The sequence below is a fragment of the Hyperoodon ampullatus genome (assembly GCF_949752795.1).
Source record: "Hyperoodon ampullatus genome assembly, chromosome: 3".
In the NCBI taxonomy this organism is placed as follows: Eukaryota; Metazoa; Chordata; class Mammalia; order Artiodactyla; family Ziphiidae; genus Hyperoodon; species Hyperoodon ampullatus.
Window position 1 is genome coordinate 36,796,990 of NC_136916.1, and position 27,057 is coordinate 36,824,046.

Here is a 27,057-nt window from a genome sequence, read left to right on the forward strand (position 1 = left end):
GAGTGGGTTCCAGGACCCCAATGAGAAGTCTGAGAACCAGAGGTCTAGCACAGTGGTTCTCAAACTGGTGGCTGAATCAGGATCACCTGGAGGGCTTGTTAAACCCACGTGCTGGACGCCGCCCCCAGAGTTTCCGGTTCAGTAGGTCTGAAGGGAGGCCGGGGGATTTCATTTTTAACACACTTCCAGATGATGCTGATGGCACAGGGACCCCACACTAATGGTCAGAGGATTTATATGTCACGAATCTATCAATTTTGAGCCCCATAATTTCCCCTTTGCTCCCCTCTGATGGCAGCAGTTTCTTTTTCGGGTGGTGGGGCTTCTATGAGATGAAATGAATCTGTTAGGGACCTCCCTGGCGGTCCAGTGGTTAAGACTCCGAGTTTCCACTGCAGGGGGCTTGGGTTCTATCCCTGGTCAGGGAACTAAGATCCTGCAAGCAGCACTATTCGGCCAAAAAACAAAAAAGAATCTGTTAGGAGAGGAGCATTTCCCCTTTCAGCCTGATGCTGCAACCACACTGGTCTGGGGTTATCTTGGGGAGGCCGCTGCGGCATGAGTTCACTGGTCTCCGGGCTCTAAAGGTATTTTTCCGCTTACTTCATACAGAAAGTGAGATGAGGGTGGGTAGAGCAATTAGAGAACAGTTCAAGGATAAGCTGTCTCAACTCTAGTGACTATACTTTCTGAACCGAAAATTAGGCCATACAATTTGAGAAATGACTTCTGGCCCCAGAGCCCAGGCCTCTTACAGACCGATGTGAGGCATTCTGAGAGGTATGGTTTGGCTGCCAGCTATTGGAATTTGAGACATTTTGATGCTTTACAAGGACAAATATTTTATACTCAAGATTGCCCTGGAAAATTGGGGTTCTCATTCTCCAAGTCACCAGAAAAAAAATGGAAGTGTATTGGGTTTTACATCAGTAATTTGTAACCAGCAACACAGGTAACTAGTGCTTTTCGTAAATGGTCTTTCAACAGCCTGTGAAACAGGCTAAAAACACAGCTGCCAGGCATGAACCATGTAGGCCAATCTCATCTAAAAAGAAAGAGCACAAGACTTCCCCGGTGGCACAGTGGTTAAGAATCTGCCTGCCAACGCAGGGGACACAGGTTCGAGCCCTGGTCCAGGAAGATCCCACATGCCGTGGAGCAACTAAGCCCGTGTGCCACAATTACTGAGCCTGAGCTCTAGAGCCCGCGAGCCACACCTACTGAAGCCTGCACGCCTAGAGCTCATGCACCGCAACGAAGAGTAGCCCCTGCTCGCCGCAACTAGGGAAAGTCCATACACAGCAACGAAGAACCAACGCAGCCATAAATAAATAAATTTATTTTTAAAAAATAAAAAGAAAGAGCACATCACTGGATGGATGGTCTCCACAGGACCAGTGATGCCCTACTGCGGCTTCCACGTCCAGCCCACAATAGTTTCATTTTCTCTGGCATTTGCGCGCTGGTGGCCACATCCAATACCAGCTCCCCGGTGCAAGAGACCTCCAGGCAAATGTCCTCCCTGGGGTGTGGATTCACCATACCTTAGGTTCCCAAATCCAAAGCTTGTCCCTTCAAGTAAATGCTGCCAGTCCCATGGACTACTTCTACCAGTTTGGCTGGATAACAAAAGGTGAAAAAGGCCACCTACTGGTTTATTCTCAGGCCATGAAGGGAGATATCCTTGAGCCTTTGGAATTTGAGAAACGGCAATAGCACTCACCTCCATACTCAGAAACATGTTCTCTATGTTTATAAACATCTTTGTTAACAGCATAAATATGATAATATTCACTGAGTTTGCTGAATATAAACAAAGGATTAATCACTGAGTTTGCTGAATATAAACAAAGGATTAATACAGAGCTTCCAAGAACGAAAACCTAAGAGTAGATGCTCTCTTGCTGGACTAAGCTGCTTGACTTGCCTACCGGCCTGAGAATTCTCCCAGGTCTAAGCTGCAGTCCTACCTAGTCTCCCTTTCTAGATTTGGAAATATCCCTGGCTACGTTCTGCCAACTTTGGGCTTGACCTTATTTTTTTATTTTTTAAGATATTTTTGATGTGGACCATTTTTAAAGTCTTTGAATTTGTTACAGTATCGCTCCTGTTTTATGTTTTGGTTTTTTGGCCACGAGGCATGTGGGATCTTAGCTCCCCAATCAGGGATTGAACCTGCACTCCCTGCACTGGAAGGTGAAGTCCCGACCACTGAACCGCCAGGGAAGTCCCGACCCCATTTTGTTTTAAAACAAAACTTAGCTTGGCTTTCTCAAGGAGAGGCAGATAAGCCTGGAAGGAAGCAGCTATCTGCCTCCTTCATGGACCCAGCAGGTGAGCTTCTCCACACCTGCAGGGAGGCTGGAAGGATTCATTTCCTCATCCCAACAATACTTAACTGGGTCCCCACTATGTATAGGGCACTGTGCTGGGTACTGTGAGAGCTTAAAAAAAAAAAAAGAAAAAGGTTAAGAAAAAGATAGGTTCCTTACTTTGGGGATTCTATAGGTTCCTAGAAGAAATAAGATGAGTATTCATACAAGACGGAATATGATACAAAGCCAAAAGAGGAGGATAATCCAAATGTTCTGGGGGAGATGACTTCTAGCAGAGGTGATCAGAGATGCTGTCAGGCGGGTGGAACTGGGGACAGGAAACAGGGGCTGGAAGTAAGGACAGCTTTATGGAGCAGGTTTACAAAGGTGTGCACTCAAAGGAAGACCAGGATTTTATCACACAGGGATGGACAAGGCCACTCCAAGTCAAAACTCAGGAGCACAGGTGAATGCCAGCAAGGACAGATTATGTTCAAGAAACAGCAAGATCTGGTCTGAATGAAGCAAGAGCTATGGCAAGGGGATCAGAGGAGGAGCAGCCATGGGCACCTGGGCCAGGTCACACAGGGCCACGGGCTGCAAGCAGAACAAAGAGGTCATGGTTGATTTGGAGACACTGGGGGACTCAAGAAGATTTCTAAGCAGGAGAGTGCCCGATCACTCAGGGAGGAGTGGAGCAATGCAGGGGAAAGAGGCTGAAGGCAGGTTCCCTTTGGAGGCTGCTGCGAGAGTTCAGGTGAAATACCAAGAGCCTGAAATAGGGCTGGGTATGGGGATCAAAATGCCCTTGGGAAACACAAAGAGAGATGAGCTTTACCACTTAAACTATTAATATAGGTCCAATCTCAACTGGAATTTTAAGATATTTTAACTGTGAACACCTAGAGGTGCCTGCTAGTCAAATATTAAACAACCACTGTCTAACCAGGCCTTGAAAATGTGCTGGGTAAATGTGACCAAAGGTCCCGAGCTGGACAAACAGACTAGAGGTCAAGTGGTCTTATGCTGAGTAAACGTTTGAGAAGGGGTGGAGATCACTGCAGAGGTTCCTCTGAGTAATCATAAGGCAGGTCAGGAGCATGTGTTAGACAAATGAAAACCAACCAAGATGATCTCAATGGCAGAAATGAGACCACTGACAAGCCCACTCAGTCTGAGACATTCCCCATCCGGGATGTCCCGTGAAAGATGAAAGGCACAAAGCCCCTCCAGCAAGCCAGGTGGGGAGGACTGTCACAGTGGGAACCTGTCATTGCCTCAGAGACACCTGATGAGACTTGACACCCTGCTTTGTGACTTCCCCAACTGAACAGTAACCCCAGAGGTTTCTCCTCAGCCTTCCACCTCTTTGGCCTCTCTTTAGCATCTCACTGAAGAGCCTGAGGTTCATCACAAACTTGTTACATAGTAAGCAAGGTTTTTAAATAGGATGAGAGGCTTTTGCTTTTTTAAGTAGGAAGAGTAAAATTAAAAGCTATTTTTCAGGGCCAAAGAAAATCAAGTATTTTGCTTCAAATAAAACCTGGGATCTACCAAACACACGTGGAAGCAAATAGACTGGAGTTTGAATGCTGGCTCCACCACTAACCAGCTGTGTGACCTCAAGGAAGAGCTTGACCTTGCTGAACTTCCATTTCCTCATCTGTAAAATGACAGTTCCACCCACCTCATGGGATTATCAGCGAGATGGACATGTAAGGTGCTCAGTGAAGGCCTGGGCTCACAGGTGGCCCTCCATGACCACCCTCTTCTCCAAAGGACAGCTTTATACTCACATCTCCCAAGTCCCTGGGCATTGTTACAACTCTGTCCCCAAACCACCCTCCCTTTCCAGCCTTCTGAATCCTCTAGACTAGATGCCTCTGAGTTAGTCACCTTTGTCTTAGTCCTCATCTGCAGCCCCTCTTTCCAACATCCCACCGGCAACTATGACTTTGCATCAGATGTGACGAAATGCTTTTAAGAACATGAGCCACGTCCTCAGACCCCTGAGCTGGCATCCTGGTTCAGCCTCGTACTAGCTGCGCGATCTTAAGGGAGTCACTTATCTTCCCCGGTGATGATAATTCTGCTTGTCTCCAAGCTGCAGCACGGCTTCCTGCACCCAGGAGTCGTCTTCCAGGATCATGGTGGCGACCTCCTCCTCCTGGTCATCTTCCTCTTGAGGGACCTGGACTAAGGGGATCAGGGGAGTGGCTCCTCTCAGCACCTCCGAGGCCATCATCCACGTTCTTGGGGGGAATCACTCAGGCTTCTAACCTTGACCTTCAGTCTTCTCCAGCCAGGTTCTCTGAGAGTTTACGTGAGTTTTGCATATCAGATGCTAGGCACACTGGCTGGCCCACAAAAAGGATCCATCAATGCTGGCTAGGGTTACTATTAGTTCTTTCTCACATGCGTCCAGTCTCCTCCTCTTCCCCTGCAGTCCCCACCTTGGACCCACCCCTATCACTGCCCATCGAGCATCCAGACGGCTTCCTGGCTGCTCTCCTCCCTCCGGCCTCTCCCTCCTGTAATCAAACCTGCATCCTGTTGCTAAGCTCAGCTTCCTCCCATGCCCCTGGGGCCCTAGTTTAGAATTTGCTGAGGTCAAAGACATTTGGTCTAAGCCTCACCCACTCTTCCCCAAGACCCTACTTCCTACTCCTTCCTAAAAACACACTTTCCACGCCAATCAGCCAGCCTTCCTTATGGTCATCCGAACGATCCCACACGGGTCCACCCTTCTGAGCCTCAGCTCCACTGGGAGGCCACACCCTCCCCCTGCCCCGCACCTTTCCAAACCCCCCTCCAGCTCAACTCCTGCTCAAGTGTCACATCCTCTGTGAAGCCTTCTCTGACCTCTCCTCTCCTCTCCCCACTCCGTTCCCTGAACATGCTCACAAAGGCAGCCATTGGTTCCCGGGGGTCCTGAAACAGTCCTAGGGGCACAGCTAGATCTGAAGTAAATATCTGGTAATCAAGGCAGTCCAGTTTACAACTGAAGACCAGAATGGAGGCAGAGCGGTTGAATGGCGTGCGTGGGTCCCACAACGCATTAATAACACAAGAGACAAATATATTAACTGTTGCAAAAAGCTCAGGTTTGGAATTACTCTTTTAAGAGCCTGGGATGACTTTATACCACAGATAAGTCCCCAGTTATTAGCTGGCTTACTCGTCATTCACCTTGATTTCACAAAAATAATCACTTTTTTAAAACAGGATTTGGTTTTTCTAATTGCTGGAACTTAAATATTTGGAAGTTTACTGCACAACCGGGTGAAAGTGCCAAGGGGTGGTTTATGGGGGTCTTCAGCCCCTCACCCCATAACCTCCATCAGCTTCCCAACCGCTCCAACTACACACAAAAAAACTGTGCCAACTATGTAAATTTAGCTCTGAGAATGGTCCTCTAAGCCCCTCTTATACTGAAATTCTGGAACTGTCACTGCACACAACCAGGGCATTTCGGGGTGACAATGTGCTGATCACCTGCAGACAGAGTAGAGGAATGGGGCTGACCCGAACTCAGTCCTGGATACCACCTTCTCCTCCTCTGCAAACACCACACTCTTCCATCTCAGAGGGCTGCTCCCACCCTCTCCCTACGAGGTTCTGCATCTCACCACTGTCCTGAAGGGTCTGGGTCAAATCTTCCACCAGGGCCACCGCCTCCTCGCTGCTCTCGGGCCGATGCTCTTGCAGCCAGGCCTGAATTTCCCTTGGCAGCATGGTCAGCATTTGCTCCTTAGTGTGCACCTCTGGCCTCAGCCAGCGCCGGCAGAGCTCTCGAAGACGGCCAAGGGCACCCTGTGGCCCTCCGGCCACCTCTTCATGGGGGCTGCCCTTGCCGGTGCTCTGGGGAAAGGGCTCCGACTCAGGGCCATCCTCCTGCAGCACAGCTTCCTGTACCCAGGAGTCATCTTCCAGGATCATGGTGGCGACCTCCTCCTCCTGGTCATCTTCCTCTTGAGAGACACGGACTAAGGGGCTCAGGGGAGTGGTTACTCTCGGCACCTCCGAGGCCATCATCCACGTTCTGGGGGGAATCACTCAGGCTTCTAACCTTGACCTTCAGTCTTCTCCAGCCAGGCTCTCTGAGAAGACAGCACTCTCCTCAAATTTCAACAAGGAGTCTGGCTAAGAATGAGAAAGAGAACTAGAATCAATAAGTAAACTGTCCTAAAACAATCTAACTCACAGCAGCCCAGGTCAGGCCACCAAATGATTCTTACATCCGCAAATCAACAGAAGTTTCCTGTCCCTCTTAAAGGAAAAATGGCTTATTCCTGAAAACAACTCTATGGCAAGAGAAGTTAAGAAGAATCACAAGCACAAAAAATGAGTATTTTTCTTTCCAAAAGACCAAAGCATGAGTATCAGAAATTCAAAGTCCTCGCAAGAACCCAGGACTGAGTTATCCTGCCCTAAGTCAGTTCAGACTTGCTGCAGAGTGACCCTGACCTAACATACAACTCAGTCACACAACCTCACTGACCACCTAATAAGTAGAGATAATAACACCTATCCTTCTTATCTGAAGGGGACCTCTCAAGGATTTGCAAAGGATCAGATGTCAACACACTTTGACGCTCACTGGAAGGAAGGAAATACCTCAACTGCATTATTACCATATTTTAAAATATGAAGTTTTAAAATGTTTGTACTCTTAGATCCAGCCTTGGCCCCTCAGGAATTTATTTTTTAAAATAACCATCTTTGTAAAGAGAAATTTATTGGCAAGGACACACAATCATAGCATTGTTTCTAATTGCAAAAAAAAAACTTGACACCTTAAAAATCCAGCAGCAGGAGAATGGTTAATTATGGCACATTCATACAGTAAAATGTATTAAAAACTATGCTAACGTGGGACTTCCCTGGTTAAGAATCCTCCTGCCAATGCAGGAGACACGGGTTCGAGCCGTGGTCCGGGAAGAGCCCATATGCCACGGAGCAACTAAGCCCGTGCGCCACAGCTACTGAGCCTGCGCTCTAGAGCCTGAGAGCCACAACTACTGAGCCCGTGTGCCACAACTACTTAAGCCCACGTGCCTAGAGCCCATGCTCCCCAACAAGAGATGCCACCGCAATGAGAAGCCCGCTCGCAGCAACTAGAGAAAGCCCGCGCACAGCAACAAAGACCCAACGCAGCCGAAAATAAATAAATTAAATAAACAAATAAATAAAAATTAAAAAAAAACTATGCTAATGTATTAATGGCTACCTTTTGAGGGACCGTTACTGAGAAGGGGTTCAGTGGAGCTGGTATTGTTCTATATCTTGATTTTGACAATGGTTGCATAAGAACATACATATGAAATTTAAGATTTGTGCACTCTGCTCGATGTATTTTTTAAATTTTAAAATTATGCTGACAATAATTATTAATCATTAATTATTTAAAATAATCCTCATAATATGAAAATTAATGGATAAAAACAAAACCAGCAAGGCAGAAAAACCATAGGCACAGTATGACCCCAATTCCTTTTAAAAATGAACACATACACAAGGAAAAAAAAAACCCTGGACAGAAATTCTACAAAATGTTGAGAGCAGTGAAACTACAAATTATTTAAAATAAAGACTAAAAGACAATGAAAAGTTATTTTTAAAAATCATCACTACATCGTAGACTCAGATAACCCCCACACACAAAAAAAATAGGGAAGGAAAAACTTTTTTTAAAAAGCACAAAAAAGAAAAGCTAGTGGAAACACCGAAGCTCTCAATATGTATTCACCAAATGGCTAAAAGAAACACAGGTATAACACAACTCTTAACTGGGAGCCCGGGAAAACCGTTCCTAGTCAGTTAATTTGCTGTCTCACCTGGAGCAAGCCACGCCCCCTCTGAAGCTCAGTTTCCCCATCTGTAAAATGAGATGCTCGGGATGTCGTCCACTGTGCCTTCCAGTCTAAACACTGCGCCCCTGGTTGGATGTACACGGAGCTCACCGCTAGGGAGAAGAGTCCATGTCCGGTCGCTGAGCCAACCGGGCGCCTAAACCGGGAGAACGGGGGCCCGCGGGACGGGGACAGAGCCCCCGACGCCCCTCCCCCAACAGGGCTGCCCGCACTGGCTCCAGGCCCGTTATCCCCTTGCCTCGGGCTACTCTCCCGGCTCGCGCGGCTCCAGCTCTGGCTCTCTGGGCTCACCTCTCCAGAGACCAGATGCCAATCCCGCGGTCGCTCCGCGCGCAAAAGCGCCCCCGGGCACTGCCCGGCACCTCCGGAGTCAAGGTGGCTCAAGCCCGAGGGGCACCGAGAACAATGGACGGGAGAGGCCCGCCCTCCGCCGCGCTCATTGGCCACCGAGAACTGCACCTGGAAACTCTGCTTTCCTATTGGCGGGTACGGACCCAGACGGGCGGAGGGAGGGAGCCTGGGCCAAAGGCATTGTGGGAGATGTAGTCCATCGAGCAGACCCCGACCGCGGGGCAGGGAGCCGAGTTTGGGGTTGATATCCTGCGCAGTGCGAGAGGGCCAGAGGAAGGAAAATCTGCCGACTGGCAGTCAGGACCCCAGTGTGGGCCAGAGCTGTGACCTGGGACCTCCATATAGTTCTCTATGAAAAGGGAAAGTTGAATGGAAGCTCCCTTTTCAGCCGTGAACTGTGAGGCAAGTAATTTTGTCAGGCCCCTCGACGGCCGAAAGTAGTCCCTGAGCAGGAAAGGAATCCGCGCGGGAGAAGTCCCTTCCCGCCGAGCTCGGCGCCCCTCCCACAGCTTGCAGAGCCACACTTGCACCTGGCTTTTGCACACCCCTTTGTTTTCGCACGTGGTGTTTCAGAGTCTGGAGGAAACCCTGTCCCGCCTCTTCTGCAGCAGAACTCCCATTCTTTCGTCTATCTCCTCTTGCATGGAACCCCATCACCACCTCCCTCGCAGGGACACCGCCCCTAGCACACATGCTCGAAGTCTCCATTTCAGTATCAATACTTACCCAGTGTTACTTATTGTCAGTGTCGACACTGGGAGGTGAGAGTGGGAGATTGGCCTCTACTGCGGGGTTCCCACGGTTGGCGCTTTTAAAGAAATGGCTGCCCCATGACAGCAGGTGAGTAACTGCCTGGAAACCCAAGGGAGAAATATAAGAAAAGAGAGAAAGACACTCTTAATGGCCTGTGATAGAACAGTGGTGTATTTTTGTACAGAGCAATTATTGGGGGCATGCACAATTAAATGACTACATTTGTTTTAATTTTCATTTAAATTTCATTTTCATGAAAATTTAATTTTCATTTCATGAATGTTTGAGAAATGTTTCATGATTATTGGTGATTTTAATCTCATTTTCTATTAACTGACTATTCCTATTTCCTTCCCTTCTTTTAAATTGAATTGACTTATAAAAGCTCTTAGTATATTAAGAAAATGATTCCTTTGTTTGTCACAGAAGTTGCTGCTAGTTTTCTCACTTTGCTGTTTGCTTTTTGCTGTTTTTTTTTATTTTTTTTAAAGGGCTTCAAATGCTTGGCTTTATTTATTTATTTATTTTTGGCTGTGTTGGGTCTTCATTTCTGTGCAAGGGCTTTCTCTAGTTGTGGCAAGCGGGGGCCACTCTTCATCGCGGTGCGCGGGCCTCTCACGATCGCAGCCTCTCTTGTTGCGGAGCACAGGCTCCAGACGCGCAGGCTCAGTAGCTGTGGCTCATGGGCCTAGTTGCTCCACGGCATGCGGGATCTTCCCAGACCAGGCCTCGAACCCATGTCCCCTGCATTAGCAGGCAGATTCTCAACCACTGCGCCACCAGGGAAGCCTGCTGTTTTTTTTAAATATAGAAATTTGACATGTTTATGGCGTCAGATTTGTCAGTCTTGTCTCTTTATAGCTTCTGAGTTTTGTGTCACTCTTAGAAAGTTCTGTCCACAACTCTAAAGATTATTTGAATTTTACCCATTTTTCAGTAATTAACCTCTTTAAGTATAAAAATGCAAAGTGAGGTTCAGCTGTTGAATGCTACATCCCTGGTATGGTAGCATCTTAATTTATTAGCCCAAAGTGACCACATGCAGACAGCCCCACCTCCAGGCTGGCCTGAGAAGTCTGCACTGAGTGCCCGGATGCAGAATTTCCAGCCACCACCTCTCCAGTGGTCAGCATTCCTAGAAAGCAAGATCTCCAAAATGATTGAGGATGATAATTCTTGGACATGATCTTATATTAACAAAGTTTGTTTCTCCACTTTTTCATCCTCATGAGGAATGGAAATTTACACAATAGGGAAAATATTTGTTTGCTTGGGGTGGGGGGTTAGAGGGTGGGGTACAGCTGAAACTTCCCAGCAGCCTAAGGGTTCATTTTTTTCTACTTCTATCCCAAGCCAACTCATGACCACAAGAAACTGGCACCATCTTGTCACAGGAGAATCCTGGACCCAACCATCTCTGTCCTGTGCCTGATTCTCTGAGAAGTTGGTCCTGGCCAGTGTGAAATTCCTTACATTTAGATAGAGAGCAAGTCACATTTAAGACCAAATTCCTGGCATAATGGTTCTGGTACCCAAGCCAGTGCCCTAAGACCAGCCTGGGGCAGCAAGCAAGCCCGGAAACACAGCCCAGTTCAGCGAGTAGGGTTGGTCCTCCAAGTGATTCCTTTCTCCATCCACCAAGCCACAAGGATGACAGAGGCTCCGTTCTACTAGTGAGCACTCTTGATTAAAAGCTTCAAAGGACAGCTCTGGCTAACTTAAAAAGGACTTAATTGAAAGAATATCAGGGAACTTACAGAGTAAATGGGAGGTGAAGTATCAGGCTTGAAAATAGTTAGGGACCAAGAAAAGGAGAGTAAGGCCCCCCAAACCACAGCAACAATCTCTTAGCACAAACAGCCCAGTCTGCCCACGCCATGAGCCGTAGTGATGCTACAGCCATCTCTGTTTGCCTGCCTTCTTCTCAAGGTTCCAGACCAGGGAAAGAATATTTGGTTGGCTGAGTCTAAATCACATGCTCACTCCCTGGACCCACCAGAGGAGAGGGGATTGGATCTGGCTCCTAGATTTCCTTACTGTTACCCCCACACAAAGGTGAGTTCCCCAATCTGGAAACTGAAGGCCTCTAGGAAAAACTGGACAGGCAGAAACTACATGTGTCACTACTTGTCTTTAGATGTTGAGCGAGAAGGAAACTCACCCCAAGGAATGCTTGGCCTAAGGCCTTTTGGGAGCTCCCAACTCATCTCAAGTTGATGGAGGTGAAAAAGATGGGGATGGGCAATCCTGCTTTCTGTAGCACCTAGTTAAAATCAGGCCCAATGGGGACTTCCCTGGTAGCGCAGCAGTTAAGAATCCGCCTGCCATTGCAGGGGACACGGGTTTGATCCCTGGTCCGGGAAGATCCCACATGCCGCGGAGCAACTAAGCCCATGCACCACAATGGCTGAGCCTGCGCTCTAGAGTCTGGGAGCCACAACTACTGAACCCACATGCCACAACTACTGAAGCCCACATGCCTAGAGCCCGTGCTCCGCAACAAAGAGAAGCCACCGCAATGAGAAGCCCGTGCACCACAGCGGAGTAGCCCACGCTTGCTGCAACTAGGGAAAGCCCTTCACCACTAGAGAAAGCCCACACAGCAACGAAGACCCAATGCAACCAAAGATAAATAAATAAATAAATAAATAATTAAAAAAAAAAAAACAGGGCCAATGACACCTGAGCACGTGAGGCAGAGGGGCCTTTGGGCCTTGAGGATGCAGGAAGTAACTCCCCCTACCCAAGACCCCCATCATTGCTTAATCTGTCCTCTGTGACAGAGTAAGAAGGGAGACTGCTCTGGTTGTGCAAAAGGTGTGTCTCATTTTTGCTAGTTGTCTCATTGTTGCTTAGTGGCCACAGAGCCCGGCCACTAAGTGTGATTAGGAAAAGATCATTTAAAGGGACAGTGTTGTAGGATGCTGTAAGACCAGCCTAAAGAAAAAGAAAGGGCTAAAGAGGGGCTTCATCATAGGAATACCCAGACAGGAAGAGAAACTAGAGAATGGGATCAGGGAAATGTTTATTTTAAAGAGAGAAAGGTGAAATTCGGTCCAAGGAAGTGTTACTTAACAATTGTGAAATTAAGTATCACATGACACATACCTGTGTAAAAAGAAGAGCTAGAGAAGGATTTTTTCTTTTTTAGAATGGAATTTTTTTACCCCCAAGACCAGTATCTTTTCCTGTTTTTTATGAATGGTTTGTATTTAGTGTGGCAGAGGGAGGCCCTTTGGACCTCGTGTTGCCCCTTGGCGGATGCCGACTTTTCTCTTTCTCAGCTGTCTTGTGCTGGCCTGGGCTCCTCTAACCCGTTGGTGCCAAGAAGGAAAATGGATTTACAACCTCCAGCCCATTCCCATGCCCTATTCTGAACTGCTCTATTCAAGGATATTTCTGGGGAGACACAAGTGTGCTCTGGGCTGGACATAATGACTCAGAAGGTGGCCTCAGTGTGGGGTGGTGCTTGCCGGGACACAGAGGCCCGGGTGGCATCAGAGGTGGCTTGAGGGGTGTTTTAGAGGAAATCTACCTCCATAATCTTCAGTGTCCCCCAAGCTATTACAGGTAAAGACTAATTACAAAAAACAGGAAGAAAAAAGGAAAAAAATTAAATACCTGCATGTTCGTGCACACACACACATACCACGCCACATACTATACACACACATCACACACTACACACACTAGTGTATCCCTAGGCTAGTTCATAGGAAGAAAATTATCACTAAAATACTTAGTTGACCATTGGAAAGAGAAAAAAAAATTTTTTTGGAGACCTTTAGTAAAAGCTTCCAATGCACTTGGAACCCAAAAGAGGATTCAGAGTCTAACTGGCTTGTCAAATCAGATTGCTGCTCCTAGATACTTCTTTACAAAATTATTGAAGCCACCGACTATGATATTTACTGAGCCACATGGCCTGGGACGTAGAGAAATCCCCAGAGAATGGTTTGGTGCCATAAACTTTCCCCTAATGGACTTTTACTACTGTGTGTTTGATATGCTTTACACACACACACACACACACACACACACACAACCAACTTGAATTTTTGTAAATTATAAAACTAATGCACTCAAAATCAGGAAGAAAAATAAATTTGAAAACACAAAATTAAGAACACCTCTGAAGGACTTCCCTGGTGGCACAGTGGTTAAGAATCCTCCTGCCAATGCAAGGGACACGGGTTCGAGCCCTGGTCCGGGAAGATCCCACATGCCGTGGAGCAACTAAGCCTGTGCATCACAACTACTGAGCCTGCACTCTAGAGCCCCCAAGCCACAACTACTGAGCCCACGTGCCACAGATACTGAAGCCCGCGTGCCTAGAGCCCGTGCTCTGCAACAAGAGAAGCCACAGCAATGAGAAGCCTATGCACCGCAACGAAGAGTAGCCCCCACGCGCAGTAACGAAGACCCAGTGCAGTCAAAAATAAATAAATTTGCTTAAAAAAAAAAAAAACATCTGCAAGGTATGGTAGGCCATAAATGAAGTCAGAAAGAAATGACAAAGTGGGGGAAATATTTGTAACGCATGTGACAAACCAAGGGTTAATTTCTAATTTACTATGAGTTTATACAAATGAGTACGAAAAAGACCAAGAGCTCAATAGGAAAATGGGTAAAGGATAAGGATAAGAATAAGCAGGTCACAGAGAAAGAGGGAGAGAGAGAGAGGGAGAGAGCACACTCAACCCCACTAATAATTTTTTAAATGCAAATCAAAACAAATATAGATGCCATTTTTCTCCTATGCTATTGGCAAAAAATTTTAAGTGTGATAATACACAGTAGTGTTGACAGCAAGGAAAATAATTCACTCTCCTACTGTTGGTGGTAGTATAAATTGGTACAGTCATTTTGGAAGGAGAACCAACAATTCTATTGCTAGGAATATATCCCATGGATATAATAATAAAAATATGTCAAGATATATACAAGAATGTTTATTACTGAATATTTATAACAAAGTTTGAAATAATTTTAATGTTTATAGACAGAGGCCTAGATAAATAATGTTTGGAATATCTTTCCTTGGAATTCTATTGCCTTTTAAAAAATGAGATTGATCTCTATATGCTAACATAGAAAGATCTCCAGGTGGGTGAAAAAATCAAGGTGCAAAATGCTGTGCACATAATATGATACATTTTATGAAAAATTGTAAAGGAAAGAAACATTTACTATACATGCAGAAATTTTTCTTGTTGCATACACAAGAAAGTGTGAATGGTGAGTAGCTCTATCAAGAGTTACTAGAAAACAGGAGGGAGACTTTTTTACTTTTAATTTTATAGTTTCCTAATGTTTGACATTTTACCATGTGTGTGCATTTATTTATTTTTTTCATTAAAAATAATGTTGAGGAATTTTGTGTTATTTCTTCTTAAAACTTTTTGTATTAAAATAAAAGTAATGATGAGGATGTGGAGCAACAGAAACTCTCATTCATTGCTGGTGGGAATACAAAATAGTACAGCTACTTTGGAAGATAGTTGGGCGGTTTCTTGTAAAACTAAACATAGTCTTACCATATGATCCAGCGATCACACTCCTTGGTATTTACCCGAAGGAGTTGAAAACTTAGGTCCACATAAAAACCTGCACACAGATGTTTAAGTAACTTTATTCATAATTGCCCAAACTTGGAAGCAACCAAAATGTCTTTCAGTAGGTGAATGGATAAACTGTGGCACATCCCGACAATGGGATATCATTCAGTGCTAAAAAGAAATGAGCTATCAAGTCATGAAAATGTGTGATAATACACAGCAGTGTTGACAGTGAAGGAACCTTAAATGTGTACTACTAAGTGAAAGAAGCCAATTTGAAAAGGCTCCATACTGTATTATTCCAACTATATGGCACTCTGGAAAAGGCAAAACTATGGAGACAATAAACAGATGAGTGGTTGACAGGAGTTAGGGCAGGGAGGGCAGGGAGGAATGAATAGATGGAGCACAGAAGATTTTTAGGGCTGTGAAAATACTCTGTGTGAGATGTAGAGAACAAACGTATGGACACCAAGCAGGGGAAATCGAGGAATGGGGGAGTGGTGGTGGGATGAATTGGGAGATTGGGATAGACATATATACACTAGTATGTATAAAATAGATAACTAATAAAAAGAATAAAGATGCTGCCTGACAAATGGTAAAGAGACAAATAAGAAAAGCTCTCTTGTCACTTGTCTTCATAGCTTCCTGCTTTGAAAGTGGTCCTGTGAGGTCATAGGATGCCCAAGGCTACAGTAGCCGTTTGGCATGTGAAGGAGGAAAGCTTGAAGGTGAGAAGTCAACACAGATGATGGATTAGGAGAGAAAGAACTTGACATCACAGAGTCGCTGGACTCATCTGGAAACTTACTACCTCTAGAATTCTGTTATATGAGATAAGCATCTATTTTGTAAAGTCACTGCTAGTTATATTTTCTGCGACTTGAGGCCAAAAGCATCTTATTCTATCCTAGCAGGAATGTAACAATTCCATCTATTTCCTAAATAAAGAAAGTTTGTGTTGAAAAGAAAAAAGAAAAGAAAAAAAAAAGAAAAAAGAAAACACTCTGTGTGATACTATAATGATGGACACATCCAAACTCATAGGATGTACAACACCATGAGTGAACCTTAAGGTAAATTATGGACTTTGGGTGATTATGATATGTCAGTGTAGGTTCAGCAAGTGTAGCAAATGTACCACTTTGTTGGGGGATGTTGATAATGGGGGAGGCTATGCATGTGTGAGGGCAGGGCATATACAGGAAATCTTTGCACCTTCCTTTTAATTTTGCTGTGAACTTAAAACTGTTCTAAAAAATTAAGTCTTCAAAAAGAAAAAATTAAAAATTTAGGGACTTCCTTGGTGGTCCAGTGGTTAAGGTCCCGCGCTCTCAATGCAGGGGGCCTGGGTTTGATCCCTGGTCGGGGAATTAGATCCCACATGCCACAACTAAAAGATCCCTAGCATGGGGCTTCTCTGGTGGCGCAGTGGTTGAGAGTCCGCCTGCCGATGCAGGGGACACGGGTTCGTGCCCCGGTCCGGGAAGATCCCACATACCGCGGAGCGGCTGGGCCCGTGAGCCACGGCCGCTGGGCCTGCGCGTCCGGAGCCTGTGCTCCGCAGCGGGAGAGGCCACAACAGTGAGAGGCCCGCGTACCGTAAAAAAAAAAAGATCCCTAGCATGCCGCAGCTAAGGCTCAGTGCAGCCAAATAAATAAATAAATATATATATTTTATTTTTTTTTGCTGTATGCGGGCCTCTCCCGTTGCAGAGCACAGGCTCCAGACCTGCAGGCTCAGCGGCCATGGCTCACGGGCCCAGCTGCTCTGCGGCATGTGGGATCTTCCCAGACCGGGGCACGAACCCGTGTCCCCTGCATCAGCAGGCTGACTCTCAACCACTGCGCCACCAGGGAAGCCCAATATATATATTTTAAATTAAAAAATTACAGTAGCATACCATTGTTCACCCTCTATGAGAAAAATAAATATTTCTGTCAAAACAAAAAAGCAAAGTGATATATAATTATTGTTGAAATTTTGGAAGATACAGAAACCTTTAAAAAGGTAATAAAAATGATATATAATCTCCACCCAAATATAACCTGTTACCATTGTAGTGGATTTCCTTTCATTCTTTTTTCTATGCATATGAATGTGGCCAATCGGGATGTCTTTAAACATTTTCCAAAGTGAATGAAACTAAAACTAGCTCTAGCCTTTAACTACTGAATTAGCCCATTACCCCCTTCTTGGAGCTTCCCCTTCTCTTGGACTGCCCAGGGCCTTGGGGTTTATGTAACCCACAAAGGAGTCCTGTGGAAGCTAACACTAGTGGGAGAAAAGCCCAGACGTCCCAAGCTCTGGATGGTGGCTGTTTCTGCACTTGCTCCTCACCACCACAAGGTGGCGCTCTCCGATGCCCGTGCAGGTTCCCACCAAGGTGACCCTGCAGGCCAGTCCTTCAGACAGGCCTGTTACGGGATTCCACTCCCTCAGGAGTTTTTTTACCAGCTCCCAAGGCTTCATTCTTAGTTCCAGCCGTTTCAGGCCCCACCAGTCTCAGTGTATTGCTTAATTTTTAATTTTATTAACAATATTTTTAATGTCCACAAGTTTTCGCAATTTGTAATTTTTTAAGATTAAAAAAATATTTTCAACTGAGATAAAATTTATATACAATGAAAGGCGCAGATCCGATATCTAATAAAAAAAATAAAGATGCTGCTTGACAAAGAGTTTCAACAAGTATATATGCCTTGATGTACACGTCTTTGATTTTTTTTTTTTTTTTTTTTTTTTTTTGCGGTACGCGGGCCTCTCACTGTTGTGGCCTCTCCCATTGCGGAGCACAGGCTCCAGACGCGCAGGCTCAGCAGCCATGGCTCACGGGCCCAGCCGCTCCGCGGCATGTGGGATCTTACCAGACCAGGGCACGAACCCGTATCCTCTGCTTCGGCAGGCGGACTCTCAACCACTGCGCCACCAGGGAAGCCCCGTCTTTGATTTTTATTTATTCAAATTTCTTGGTCTTCTCCTCCAGTGGTCACTGTTAGGAAAAAGTGAAAGACTGAAATGAACCAAAAAAATAAAAAATAAAATTTTAGAGTTACTGGCTGCCTCATCTAGGGTACCCTTGTTATCTCTGCTTTTTTGTCTTTGATCTATTTTACAACTCTGCAAGTTGTAGAAAACCTCTGTTAATACAAATTATTCTTGTCCATAGAAATGCAAATTAGTTGTGTCTGGTAGAAGACAATTGGTTGTTGCCCTGTGGATAGATATACATTTGCATCTATTTATAAATTCATTTTAGCATTCCTTTTCTGCTTACATGTTTCTGTGTGTGTGTAGTTCTTTGAATTCTCCTGTGAACCAGTTATAACATCTTACTGGTTCCCTGATTAATTAATGAGTTAAATTAAAATCCTTGACATGTGTTCATTTTATATCTGCATGAGAGTCATGGTTATATCCTCTTTTTTTTTTTTTTTTTTTTTTTGCTGTACACGGGCCTCTCACTGTTGTGGCCTCTCCCGTTGTGGAGCACAGGCTCCGGACGTGCAGGCTCAGCGGCCATGGCTCACGGGCCCAACTGCTCCGCGGCATGTGGGATCTTCCCGGACCGGGGCACGAACCCGTGTCCTCTGAATCGGCAGGCGGACTCTCAACCACTGCGCCACCAGGGAAGCCCATCCTCTTTAAAAATTTATCTTTAAACATCACCCATATTCAAGGCATGGGTTAATAGGTTATGGCCTGGATTCATTCTGGAGACAGTTTATTTTCAAGGTCAAACTGAGTTTTAAAAATGCTAGGACAGGTACTTCCTTGGTGGTCCAGTGGTTAAGACTTCACACTTCCACTGGAGGGGGTGTGGGTTCCATCCCTGGTCAGGGAACTAGGATCCCACATGCCGCGCAGCCAAAAAATAAATAAATAAAATAAAATAAAATAAAAAGGCTAGGACAAGACTTAACAGTTCATAACTATGAATAATCACCAAAAGCTAGAATTCCTTCTTGTGCTTAGAAAACATAAAGAAATGTATTCATGTACATTTCCAAATTTCCAGTAAAACAAGGTGAAGTCCATACACTGTAGTCTTTCTGTTTTTTTGTTTTGTTTTGTTTCTCACCCCAGCCTCTTCTCAAGGGCTTAAAACTCCAGTGAGCCGTTGGGGAGTTCCTGGAGGGCAAGCACTATTTTCATTCATATCTAGTAATGAGCTCCCAGTTGACTCAAAGCATTTGTGAAATTAAGCGATTTCCCTAATGATGTGAGAGTTTTTATGTAAGGGAATCAGATGGGCCTCAAGGAGGAAGGAGAGAGAAGATTCTCCCCCCACACCCCCCAGGCGGACAGCCCAGGGCACTAGGCCCAGAGGTTTATCTCCCTCCCTTGTCTTCCCCATCTCTGTCCCACTCCACAGGCAAGTCAGATGGCAGAACCCAGCACAACAGGAGGAAAAAGAGTGACATGGAACCGGGGTGGGAAGACAAGCCCCTCTGGCTAGGCAGTGTGGAGGCCACTTCTGCCAGACTGAGAGCTGCACAAGTAAAGGCCGGAAACCCCCTGCATGTGGGTGAATTAGAACGTTGAAAAACAGGAATTCCAGGGCACTAGCAAGAACATGATTAAAAAGCCGACCACAGAGTCTAGACTGAGTAAGACGCAGCAAGGGAACAATAAGCAAGGAAGCAAAAGAGGTCCCAGTTATCATAAGGGTGGGGGAGAGATGGAATAAGGAGAAGGGATGTGAGGTCCTGAAGTGGAAGCAGGTTGCGATGTGGCCAGGCCTTTGGAGGTTGAGTAGATGGAGGTAGAAGTCGCTGGAGCAGTGGAGGCCAAGGGACCATGAGCACAGGTGGTGGAAATGTAATCAACATGCATCTGAGGTCACTGAGGATGAGGGCAAGACACTGGGATGAGAGGAGCCGGCTGGCCAGGTCCCAAAGCCATCAGCGAAGGCCGCAGAGAGGCCAGGAGCAGAGGTTCTCAGCTAAGGTGTGGCACCCATGCGTGGTGTGGTCATTTTGAGGCAGGAGATAGATGGTCCCCATGCTGAGCAGCTGGAGTTTCTTCCCTGTGGACAGATACTCAAAAAAAAGAGGAGCGAGAGAGGAGATGACCCCTGCCCAGATAAGAGATAAAAGAACACATATTTTTCAGTCTCGAGGTCAAGGAGACCTTCCCGACTACACAGGCACAGAAAGGTTCCTTGGAGGTCAAAAGGGAGGCGGCACCACCCCAAGGTAAGTGATGTCAACCTACACATAGGCCTCTTCGCTAGAATCCATCTTGGCTAAGAGATGCATGCACACATGGGAGGACCCTGAGATAAATCAAATATGGACTCAGAATCAGGCAAAGCAAGATGATTGGCCAAAGGAAACCCGGAAGAAATGCCCCCTATAAGTGATTCAAACTACCATGAGGGCACGCCTCTCTCTCTGAGCCCACCCATGTGTCTATCCACACATACTCTTTTTCCTTCTGACAAACACTTTACTTGTTTCACTACTTTCTGTCTCTATGTGGAAATTCATTTCTACACAGCTGATGGGCCAGGGCTTTGTCACTGGCCACTGGTCCCTGGTGGTCTAGCGGCTAGGATTTAGCGCTCTCACTGCCGTGGCCTGACTTCAGTCTCTGGCTGGGAACCAAAATTCTGCTTCAAGCCACTGCAGGACGAGGCCACCTGAGGTCAATTTGAGGGGAATGTTGGGGCAGCACAACCAGCATCAGGAGCTGTGCTTCAGCTGACTTGTGCCACCATCCATGGAGCAGCTGCAACCCCAAATCTAGATGGCAGTGCTGGGGGGGGCAAAGATTGGTGGGTGACAATGGAGAGGCCGTGTAGCCGTCCTGCTGATATGTAACTATTGCTGGAGTTTGGGGGAGGTCAGTAAACGACTCCCCTCTTTCCCTCACCTGAGTTTAGCATTCATTGAGAGATGGATTCAGGAGGAATTCATTCAGATGGATTACTCTCATTCAACAAATATTTTTTATTTATCTTTTTCTAGGCTTTTTTCCTTTTTTTAAAAATTGGGTATAGTTGCTTTACAATGTTGTGTTAGTTTCTGCTGTACAGCGAAGTGAATCAGCTCTATGTATACATATATCCCCTCTTTTTTGGATTTCCTTCCCATTTAGGTCACCACAGAGCATTAAGTAGAGTTCCTTGTGCTATACAGCAGGTTCTCATTAGTTATCTATTTTATACATAGTAGTGTATATATATCAATCCCAGTCTCCCAATTCATCCCACTCCCCCTTTCTCCCCTTGGTGTCCATACATTTGTTTTCTATGTCTGTGGACCCAGCAATCCCACTACTGGGTATATACCCTGAGAAAACCATAATTCAAAAGGACACATGCACCCTAATAGTCATAGCAGCCCTACTTACAATAACCAGGTCATGAAAGCAACCTAAATGCCCATTGACAGGTGAATGGATAAAGAAGATGTGGTACATATATACAGTGGAATATTACTCAGCCATAAAAAGGAACAAAATTGGGTCATTTGTAGAGATGTGGTTGGATCTAGAGACTGTCATACAGAGTGAAGTAAGTCAGAAAGAGAAAAACAAATATTTCATTTTAACGCATATAGAAAAATGATACAGATGAACCTATTTGCAAAACAAATATTTATTGAGTATTATTTATATGTGCCAGGATGTGCCAATGATTCAGCAATGAATAAAATAGCAAAATCCCTACCCTCATCGAGCTTACATTCTGGTTGAAAGAGATGGACAATAAATTTTAAAAAATAAGTAAAGCACATGGTACGTTAGAATAAACTAAAACAGAGAAGAGAAATGGAGGGTGTAATTGTGAACAAGATGGTCAAAAAAGGCCTTGCTGATAAGGTGAGAAGTAGGAAAAGACTGGAAGGAGGAAAGGGACCATGCCTTGCTGATATCTAAAGGAAGAGCATTCCAGGCAGAAGACTGTAAGTGCAAGGGCCTGGCCTATTTGAAGACTCTAAGCTAATCGTGGTGGTCCTATTTTCCTTTCTAGTGACTGGTTTAAGGGGTGAACAGTGACCCAATTCTGACCTGTGAGATGAGAAAGGTAATCGGCATGGGGGCTCCTGGGAACAGTTTCCATACTCTGCAGAGACGGTCCCATTCTGTCTATGGACTTTTCTATAGCTGCTGTGATGTCTGAAACTGTTGCAGCCATGTTGTGGCAAAAGGGGAAGCCAGCCTGAGATGGCAGAGCAGAAAAATAGAAAGAACCTAGGTCTTTGATGACATCAGTAAGCCACTGCTCGTGCCAAACTTGGAGTTTCCTTAAGACCAATGCAAGATCATGTCAGCCCTGGGTAAGGTGAGGTGTATGGTTCAATAAATATGTAGGTTTATTATAATGTCTGTAATGTCAGGATATTATATGAGAATCCAGCTATTACATTTTTCAAGCAAAACCTTATGAATTTGTCACTAAGCATATGAAAAGATATGCAAATTCACCAATAATCCAAATATACACATTAAAATGAAATATCATTATATGAAAATAATATTGGCCAAAAAAATGTTGGTAATACCCAGTCTGATGAAGATCCAGAAAAACAAGCACTTTTTTTTTTTTGGCCACACCGCATGGCTTGCGGGATCTTAGTTCCCGACCAGGGATTGAACCCCGGGACACAGCAATGAAAGCACCAAGCCCTAACCACTGGGCCACCAAGGAACTCCCAAAAAGCACTTTCATAGACAGTTGGTAGAAGTATAAATTGAGCAAGCCTTTGGAATATGATTTAGCAGTATCTATCAATATTTTAAATGGGCAGAACCCTTCAAACCAGCTTTGGACTTCTCGGTATCATAGGAAAATATTCATGCATATAGAGACATGTACAAACAGGATGTAATATAAAAAAAACTGGAATCCACCTAAATATTGTTCAATAGTGGAGTGATTACTTTGATTATGATAGAGGCATATTGTTTAATTCTAAGTACAGTCGATTCTCACTATTTACAGTATTAAAAAAGAGACCCAAAATGGAGTTATTTGTGCTAAGCCCAAGTCACCAAGCCAAAACTTAGTACCAAACCTAACTGCAATTTCAATCTCCCATGGAAATGTCATCTTAACCGGTCAGTCTTAAGAATTTAATTAATTCTTGGAATTTCCTGGTCAACAGTAGTGTGGTAATCTCCTGGTAGACCCCTTCCATCCCCCAGAAAGATAAGGTCATCCACTTTTTTCCTTGTCGCTACCCCCTTTTGTCTATAACAACTTTTCTTTTTCAGCAGCTCTTTGGAGCTCCTTTCTGTTTGCTAGGTGGTATGCTGCTTGATTCATCCATCATTGAATAAAGCCAATTTGATTTTTAAATTTACTCAGTCAGGGCTTCCTTGGTGGTGCAGTGGTTAAGAATCTGCCTGCCAATGCGGGGGACAAGGGTTCAAGCCCTAGTCTGGAAAGTTCCCACACGCCGCGGAGCAAGGAAGCCCATGCGCCACAACTGCAAAGCCTGCAATCTAGAGTCCACGAGCCACATCTACAGAGCTGAAGCCCGCGTGCCTAGAGCCCGTGCTCCACAACAAGAGAAGCCAACGCAAGGAGAAGCCCGCGCACCACAACGAAGAGTAGCCGCCGCTCGCCGCAACTAGAGAAAGCGCAGCAAGGAAGACCCAACGCAGCCAAAAATAAATAAATTATAAAAAAAAAATTTACTCAGTCAATTTTTTTTTTTTTTTTTTTTTTTTTTTTTGCTTTTTTACGCGGGCCCCTCACTGTTGTGGCCTCTCCCGTTGCGGAGCACAGGCTCCGGACGCGCAGGCTCAGCGGCCATGGCTCACGGACCCAGACGCTCCTCAGCACGTGGGATCCTCCCGGATCGGGGCACGAACCCGCGTCCCCTGCATCGGCAGGCGGACTCTCAACCACTGCGCCACCAGGGAAGCCCTACTCAGTCAAATTTTGTTTCTTAACAACAGTCATTATGTTCTATAAAGCCACTGCAAACACTGAATTAGCAAATATAGAACAATCTCTCCTAGCAGAAATACAGGGTTAGGTTCCTTGGAGCCTCTAGTCACAACATTTTCATCAACCAATCAACATATAACCTTGTTTTATGTGTGTCTCTATTTAAAGACACCTTATTAAATATATATTTCTTACAAATAATTGATTGCATAGTCTTTCAATGATTTAGAGGCAGAGCTTTGGAGGCTATTTGAGTTATACGGGCTCATTTGCCAACGTCCTTGTAAAACAAGCCATTTTCATCAGCATTGTAAACCTGCTCTTCCACATAACCTTTTTGCTCTATAACATTTAGCAGGTTTTTAAAAAAATTCTTCCATAGGGCTTCCCTGGTGGCGCAGTGGTTGAGAGTCTGCCTGCCGATGCAGGGGACACGGGTTCGTGCCCCGGTCTGGGAAGATCCCACATGCCGCGGAGCGGCTGGGCCCGTGAGCCATGGCCGCTGGACCTGTGCGTCCGGAGCCTGTGCTCCGCAACGGGAGAGGCCACAACAGTGAGAGGCCCACATAACGCAAAAAAAAAAAAAAAAAAAAAAAAAAAAAAATTCTTCCATAGCCTCCTGATCTGCAGAACTAGCCTTGCCTGTGAATTTAACATTTTTCATGCCCTATTGCCTTTGAAATGTTTCAACCAGCCATCATTTGCTGAAAGGGTTTAACACTTTCCTGATTCAACGTGACTATAAATTTCTTTGTCTTTCAAGCTTCACAACAATGCTGTCAATTATGCTATTGTATTGCTTGTCATCTCATGAATCTATAAATTTAACTACTTGTCTATCTTTTCCATAGCTTCATCACACACTATAAATGCTACTTTAGCACTTGGAGCAGACTCATGTACAGATTGGCCAAATTCCTCTTCCTTTTTCTAGGTGTAAGGTATTGTTGATTCATTAACATAGACCTCACAGCCAAGGACACTCTGACTCATGCCTGAAGGGAGCTTATCTAACCCACATATTTTCTCCATAAGGCACATCCCAGCCTTCTTGATCCTAGGAACACTACATAGCATTACAGCACTACGCTTGGGGGACATTTAAAAAGTGAAATCAACAACAAAAAGCACACACACACACACACACACACACAAACCTGGCATTAAATAGACCACACAAAGGACACTCGTTTGCAGTACGAGAGCTGAAGCTGGAAGGCAGAGCATGGCCTTGTTCAACCTTAGCTGGGAATACGCTCGTCAAACAACTTAATTTTTTGCAGCTCTGTATGTGTCTGCAAATGACCCCATAAGTGCTATGAGTATTGATTTTGGAGTCACAAATAAATTTTCAAGAGTTGGCAAATTTACAAATACGGAATCTGTAGATAATGAGGATGGGCTGTACCTATTAAAAAGAATAAGATAGGGACTTCCCTGGCAGTCCAGTGGTTAGGACTCCATGCTTCCACTGCAGGGGGTGCAGGTTCCATCCTTGGTGGGGGAACTAAGATCCTGCATGCTGCACTGGCTCAGCCAAAAAAATTTTTTTTTGAAAAAAGCATAAGATAGATCAGTATGTATTTGCATAGCAGGATGCCCATGGTATGTTTTTAAGTGAAAAAAGAGAGTTTCAGAACAATATGTATAAAGGTGAAAAAAGCAAATGCTTATAAGGGCCATGCAGGTAACGTAAAACGGTGAGGTGGGCGAGGGGAAGACATCTGGGAAGGGTGGGGACTGGGGAAGAGGAGAGCTCATCCCACCTGCAGGGGGCAGCCCACTGCTCACTGATAAGCAATTGTTTCCAGGCAGAAGAAGTGTGATGCCTTATCTTCCAGGTTTTCAAGATGTTCATGGGACTTCCCTGGTGGTCCAGTGAGTAGGACTCCTTGTTCCCAATGCAGGGGGCCTGGGTTCAATCCCTGGTCAGGGAACTAGATCCCGCATGCATGCCACAACCAAGAGTTCACATGCCGCAACTCAGAAGGCTGCATGCCACAAGTAAGACTCAGCCCAGCCTAAACAAATAAATAGAAATAAATCTTAAAAAAAAAAAGGATTTTCATGAAATATCCCAATTTAAAATGTTGACAACTTATTTCAAATTTAAAAAAATTCTATGTGAGTCAAACAAAACCCATTATAGGCTACATTTGGCCTACAAGCTGCCAGATTGTATTCCCCAGTGTGGGGTAGTATGTATGAGAAAAGTACAGATATAAACAGAAAAAAAAGTCTGAAAAGATACACATCCACCAGACCATTCACAGTGGTTACCGCAGGGTAGAGGAAAAGAATAGCGTTGTTGAAGGCAGGGGGTGGGTCTTCATTTCTGTATTGTTTGAGACCTTGGCCATGAAAGTATAGTTACATATTATCTACTTTAAAAGGGAAAAAAGCCCTATGAATTAAAGGGCTGAGTATTATTCCTGTGGCCCCTGAAGTTGGGCAGTATTAGTGCCCTCTGCCTTAGACAGCAAAGATTGTATCTGTATTTCTAACTTCCTTCTTTTTTTTTTTTTCAGTTTCTGGCTGCACCACACGGCATGTGGCATGTAGTTCCCCAACCAGGGATAGGACCTGCACCCCCCCGACACTGGAAGCCCAGGGTCTTAACCACTGGACCACCAGGGAAGTGCCTCTAACTTGCTTTTTAAGTTACCATTGTTTTACTTATTTAGAGAATGTTTGTTTTCAAGCAATATAAACCCACTCAAAATAGTTCTGGACCGGGACTTCCCTGTGGTCCAGTGGTTAAGACTCTGCGCTTCCAATGCAGTGGGGTGCGGTTCCAACCCTGGTCGGGGAATTAAGATCCCACATGCCGGGTGACCAAGAACAAACAAACAAAACAACAGCTCTAGACCAAAGGAGGATTTGGTAGGAAGGAGCAATCTGGTGGCATCCAGCGGCAGCAATGAAACCAGGCCCACAGGGGACTAGAAGTAAATGCTAAAAGCCATGTGGCCTGGCCCCAGAGCCAGCCTCCTTGGCCTCCTGAATCTGCTACTTTCTGACACTTGATTCATTCTTCTGCTTGGTAAGCCTGCTTCTTCAGCTCATGCCTGGGGTTTTTGTGGCCTCTTGCACCCTCGAGTAGGAGTCTGGTAAGTCGTATTTCTGGGAGAGAGAATTCGACTGTGGCCAGTGAGTTCTTGAGCTGGACCAAATATCCTCTCCCCGTTCAACCACCTGTCAAGGGAGAAGTGCGATCCCCTGGCACAGCATAACTGGCTCCCGGGCGGGCCCCACTGCAGCAGGGAGGGCGTGTCTCAGAGATGGAGGGTGTGACCTG

General features: G+C 45.3%; 1 protein-coding gene across 1 annotated transcript; it reads right to left on the reverse strand.

The window, feature by feature from the left end:
* Positions 1-5,846: 5,846 nt before the first annotated feature.
* Positions 5,847-6,350, reverse strand: ZSCAN2 (zinc finger and SCAN domain containing 2; the record flags this gene model as incomplete). The annotated part of the gene is made up of 1 exon (XM_079699067.1): positions 5,847-6,350. One exon carries the CDS (start codon positions 6,348-6,350, stop codon positions 5,847-5,849), a length of 504 nt encoding a protein of 167 aa, XP_079555193.1.
* Between the last annotated feature and the right edge of the window lie 20,707 nt (positions 6,351-27,057).